Source organism: Falco rusticolus, chromosome 13 (assembly GCF_015220075.1).
Source record: "Falco rusticolus isolate bFalRus1 chromosome 13, bFalRus1.pri, whole genome shotgun sequence".
Classification (NCBI taxonomy): Eukaryota; Metazoa; Chordata; class Aves; order Falconiformes; family Falconidae; genus Falco; species Falco rusticolus.
Window position 1 is genome coordinate 11,002,319 of NC_051199.1, and position 6,000 is coordinate 11,008,318.

Below are 6,000 nucleotides of genomic sequence, written 5' to 3' on the forward strand. Positions count from 1 at the left end.
ATTTTTGTCAATTGCATGAAATCCCAAAGCCTTCCAAAAGCACTCTCAAGGACAGCTACTTACAGAGACTTTTCTGCACCCCTTTAATTTATATCCTGCTCTTTCAAGTATGCATTGCTTACAAATAAATAGCTTGCTTCTCTTTCTTTTCTTTTTTTTTTTTTAAAAAAAGAGATAATAAATTCCTCTTACGTAGGAGGATGTTTTCATCACTTTATGTTGAGTCCATGGTCTTCATAAGCTGCCACAACAATTTGGTTAACAGTTTTATAATAATTTCATTCCACATAATGCTGTTTTACACTTTGCTGCAATGCTAATAAGTGAAGGCAATATTAAAATGCTGTTGCTCAAAGTACTGACATCAGGTGGAGAAGACTTGCTCAGTGAAAAAAGGCCCTTTTAGCACCACCCCTTTTTCAGCCATGTGAATACTTTAGATGTTACTGCAGCAGTATGAAACATGAAAACAGATCCATATCTTGGGCTCATGCTCCTCTGCATTTCAGAAGCTATACCCAGAGCCATAGCTGCTGCCTAAGCCACCTGCTCTCACCAGCAGGGCTGCTGCGCGCTAGGCACAGGGGGGCAGAGAAATCAGAAAGATAACAAGTACAGCTGCAAAAATGGTTCAAGTAAAACTGCATTTTGTGCATCTACTACTTTTCCTCTTTACACCCTAACGCTCTTCATTTATCCACACGTAGGCCTGTTCCTGCTCCTGTTGAGGCCAAGTGCTGAAGTGGAAGTTGAATAAGATCAAATAAAGCTATATGTTTATTGTTGTTTAAAAACTTATTACACATTGAAGCTTCTGACTTGAGCTAAAAGATATGAACATTCTGAATGTTTTTTTGAACTTTACAGACCTGCGTAGTCTGGCTTTCCAAAGACAATCCCTCCTCTAAGACATTGGAGGAAGAACATCCATCCTTCTCTTCCCAAAGCTGAGCCTCATGCCAACCTCCAAAAGCCACTGCAAGTTCTCCTCATCTGGGTACACACAGATACATTCCCACCTTCAAAACCACTAGGCCACGAGTCAGAGATCTTGCAATTCTTCGAGTTGCCATCTATTGATAGCACTTAGTATGTATACGGCACAAATCTTCAGTAGATAAATGCATACAAATTGAGGAAATGATTGCACTGAATTATTTCAACTGGAAACATAAAATTAACGTAGATTGTACAACAGAACTTCAGGAACATAGTTCTGGAGGTGAACTTCAGTATGAGATGAGGAAAAGTTCTCAAAGCTATGCTTTTATGGTTCCTACAGCTTCTGAAAGACTAAGGTTCCGTTTACAAACCAAGTGAGCTGAGAAGTAGCTCGAGCAGTGCCCCAGCCCTGCCTGTATGCCAGAGCAGAGCAGCCATCCTGCATCTGTGCCACAGGGGAGGTTCTCCTAGTTCTTCTGTAACTGGAAAGAGAAAGTCTCTGCAAGCTGTCGCTTTTCAGAGACAAAAAACTGCATAGAGAGTAGTAATGTCACCTTGCTGTTGCTGTTTTCAAGCTAACACATCAGTTCAAGTTACGGTATTTTACTCAACATGCAAAACATTCTACCACATTTTTGTGTAGCTGGGGGGTGGGGGTGGAGAAAAGGACACATTCTCAAATATCATGCCTTGCTCTTATCTTCCAAGCAAACCTCAGCTGCCACAGTTCATAATAAATCACATGAAAAATAGAATGACCTTCTAAGACAGAGCTCAACTTTTCTTCAAGTCACAAGTTCCAAATGCAAAGCATCATCCTAAACATTAGTGCCCCTGCTCTGAACACCAAACAGTTCCACGTAACCCCATGTGCTAAATTTTCTTCCTTCAGACATCTTCCTCTTCTCCTTTTTCTTACAGAAACAGCACGTACAATCATTTGCATTCACTCTGAGTAGGTTTTTAGTATCTCAAACCTCATGGACCTATTTTGAAAACCAGATTTTACATATTCTTAAAGGTACAGAAAACAACATTATGGTCTATTGAATCTGTGTGTTCAGTGACTCTGTATTTAACTTTTACCTCTAGCTAGAGGTTGTCTGGACATTTATTTTGCATGTCTCTGGCAACTCCCAGGATTGTGTCCAAGAGAAGATGACAAAATAGTCATTGACAAAGAATTTCCAGTTTTGCCTTTCTGGCACCTCTCCGTTTTGTGGATCCAGCCAAGATCTTAAAATTATTATTAAACTGTCTTTCCCAAGGATAAAACCAGATTTCTAAACTAACAAACTGAAGAGGAAAAAAAATTTTGTCAATAAAAACATCAATTTTCACTTTCTACAAGGACTAGAACACCAGAAATACCTGCTGCGATGTCTAAAGGTTTCATACAGTGATTAGTAGGTGGCCATTAAGCAATAGCCAGAGGCTGTGCTCAGGTCTTCTCCCTTTCTTTTTCCATGGAGTGCACCCAGAGCATCTCCTGCTTGGAGTGTTACTGGCAAAGGCACAATTCCTAGAGGAATATCCTACAAAGATGTTCCCCTTTGGGGATTAACAAAGAAAAATGGGGCACATCTATAGAGCTGTGTAGTTACTGGAAGTATTTTAGGGTAGACTGCTGTTCTCTCTGCCTCAGGACTGTTTCCCATATAAAGGCAATACTGAGATTTTACTTCTGGTTCACACGGGTCAGTCAAACTTGCAAGAACACATAGCAGAGCCTGGGGACTTAAACTATGCCTTCTTTTTGAATGGCTTTTTTATGTCCTGAAATCAATACCAAATACTAACACTCTCAGTAGGGAGCATATAGCCAGTGGCACACAAGCTACAAAGAGGGAGACCATTTCATCTAAAGGTGTGAAAAGATAAAATGCCAGATCTTAGCTGACAGGAGCCCACAGCCTCCGGCAATTGCACCCAATCACATCAGCATATTTCAGATATCCTACATTTTGGGGTTTCCTCACCTCTCTTCTTTGGGCACCCCAATCACTCGCTGCCCTCAGACACAAAAACTCAGTAATCCTGTTTGGATCAGTCTAGCTCCTGGCATCCACACAATATACATAATGACACTGTGAACTAAAGACTCTTTTGCTTATCTGCAGAGTTTTGTCCACTGTATTATCCAGGCAGACTTCAACGATCTATAACAAATCAAGGGGAAAAACCTATAATCTGTTAGGACCATAACACATGTTTTCTTAAGGTCCAGTAGCCTCCACTCCTCTTTACCATGCTGCTCTTTCAAGTAACAGAAATACTGGTGGAAACAGGACCACCCATTTCTGCTGCAGAAGTGCTCTGAAGCAGCGCTTCCTTCTCAGCTTGCCAGATTTCCACAACATTACTAAGCCTAACTGCAAAGCTCGATGGCAAATTATTTCACAGTTACATAATTAACTGTTTCTACACAAAAAGGCACAACAATAATGCGCAATCAGAAGAGAAAGAAAGGTGTACAAGGGAATACCATTTCCCCGAGTTGTCTCCTGCCCAGCAGCTTTACTCCCAAGTGCCTGCCTGCACCTGCACCAGCCTCCTGGCAGGGCTGAACCACTCATCCTCCTCCTCTCAAGGGGACCGAGGGGAAGAAAATGATCTCACAGATCTCCTGGGGAAAGGCTGCCTTTTGACAGGACAAATACCAGTGCATTAACTGGTGCTGTAGAAAACACAAAGGCCCAGTTACTGTGATGAGTGGATGTGTTTGAGACCAGGAGGGGATCCCTGAAAGCCCGCATCCAGGAACAGGTAATAGACCACCTGGCCAACGTGCCTCTCTTTTGGGTATGCCCAGCTCTGCAGGGTGGTGGACAGCTTCCACGGCTCCCTCCACGCTGCAATAAAGCCTCACTTCTCTGAGAGTCCAGGGACCTTTGCCGTAGATCTCAGACCCCCACTCTCCCAGGATTTACTGCACAATGAACTGCAACTCAAGCTGCCAATAACTACATGTGGGTTTGGGGAGCTTGGTACATCATTTGCTGCCTTAACACCCAAGCCTACCCTTTTCTTCTAAGGACTGAAGCAAGTTGCACAGATGATCCATCCTTGGGCATGCTGCAGTTTCTTCCAGACCCTTCTCACTTCCTTATCCCTGAAATTACTACCAGGAAGGAGACAGTTATTTGTTTAAATGCTGTTGAGGTTGTTTGTTTAACTTAAGTGGGAAAAAAGAAAAAAAGCAAAGAAGAAAAAAAAAAGAAAAAGAGAGCTTTTTTTATAGATACTGTGTTTTAAAGGAAAAGAAGCTTAAACACCAGCTTCACAATGACAAAATCCATCCCCTTCCTCCTATGACCATTAGCCTCCCCCATGCAGTGGGTAATACCCTCAGCTGATACGTAAAGCACCGACTGGATTGGGTCCTAGCTACTATAGTTGCCATGACTGCACCACACACCTCTCTATGGGCAGCAACGCTCTATTCAAACCACTGTTACATCTCATGACAGCTATTAAATTCTTTAATGTTACCATCACCCACTTAGGACTAAGGTACCAGGGGGATGCACTTTGGACATCATAACATACTTTATATAAGAAAAACAATCTCTACCACTCAAATGATATAGATGAGTGCCCCGACAAATTTGCAAAAATACTATTTGCAGTGCCCTGGTAATATTGTTATTAAGTGAGAGCCACACAGTACTAAATCATTGCCACCTCAGACCCAAGCCACTCTGGGGTTCTGGAAATAGTTGCCATACATGTATTTGGCAAAAAGCAGCAGTAACTAAGCAGGAAGTGTATTCTTCATTCTGGTAGTGATTTACAATGAGAAACAACCCTATCATTTCTTCCTAATACACCTATAGTGCTTATTATATTCCCACCACAAAAATAATCCAATTCAATTCAGAAAGAAAACTACTCTTGAAGACACAGAGCCTTTCAAGACCCCCTTCGTTAAAGAACAGAGGCAACTCACTAAACCGGTGAGCAGTGATCCAGCAAACGTTTTACTGCTGCAAACAGTTTGTAGTGAAGATATATAGGAGTTTATTTGCATATAACTTGATATAAATTCCAACTGCATCCTGGGTGAAAGTAAAGGCTTTTTGTTTTGTTTGGCTTTTGGGTTTGTTTTTATGATGAACAGACTTAGTAAACATTTCCTAAGCTGTCTGCTGTTTGGAATTCCAAGTCTGAAATAAAACATAACCACACTACTGGCTCCAGGGCTGACTATCTTGCAAATAGCAACAAAACACACCAACAATTAAATAACAGAACATTTACTTTATATAGAACTTAGTAGCTCACAGCTTCACCTGTAAAGTAACATTTCAGCTGTCTGACAGAGACAGCAAATCTACCAGCTAACTAACCTACAGCGAAAAATAGCCTGTCAGTGGCCTTACTCTATGAATACATAGTTAAAAGAAAAATATAATCACATAACATCTGTAATAATTCTGTCACACCTCTCTGCCGATTCAAGTGTATCATACCATTATGATGAGAGTCCTGGGTCTGCTCATTTCATCATCGCTATCCAGTGGCAGAATTTCATGTGACAACTCCTCTCGTCGTCGTCGTCTGCAGATATGTGGACAGTTCCTCTGTACCACAGAACGAAAAGCTTGGAGCAGAACAATGCTGGCAGCACAACCCATATCTGCATCCTGAAGCCTACAAAATAACTTCTATGTTTATGCTATGTTTGAAAAACAGTGGCTCCTTGTCCCTGAAAACAGCCTACAATGCAGCTGCAGCCAGCTCGCTCTCCAATCGCTTCCTTGAGCTCTGATCATCTGATCACAACCAAATAGCTTGGATGCAGACAGAGGAAAGATTTGATCCACTGAAACTGAAACACATGCATTATTACGATGCTTTTCTCTCTCCCTCCCTCCCTCCCTGCTTCTGAATTCACATGAGAAAATGTGGTCCCTCTCTTGTACAATCAGCTGCCGCCTCCAATTCCAGTTTCATGGAACTGAAAGTATTAAAATTCCTAGTTCAAAAGAGCCAGCTGTTCATTAAACACACACACACAGAGGCATCCACAACAACTGGCAAGATCAGTTTAAATAC

The 6,000-nt window shown here is 41.7% G+C and overlaps 1 protein-coding gene across 8 annotated transcripts in view; it reads right to left on the reverse strand.

The window, feature by feature from the left end:
• Positions 1-5,701, reverse strand: part of DOCK10 (dedicator of cytokinesis 10) — a 134,034-nt gene extending 128,333 nt beyond the window's left edge. For 7 of the 8 annotated variants that reach the window (XM_037406772.1, XM_037406777.1, XM_037406775.1 and 4 more), the window contains exon 1: positions 5,415-5,701. In XM_037406772.1, the coding sequence (XP_037262669.1) occupies positions 5,415-5,579 (165 nt within the window). In that variant the 5' untranslated portion in view covers positions 5,580-5,701. The remainder of the gene's footprint in view (positions 1-5,414) is intronic. The other variant, XM_037406771.1, reaches the window with a different exon arrangement.
• Between the last annotated feature and the right edge of the window lie 299 nt (positions 5,702-6,000).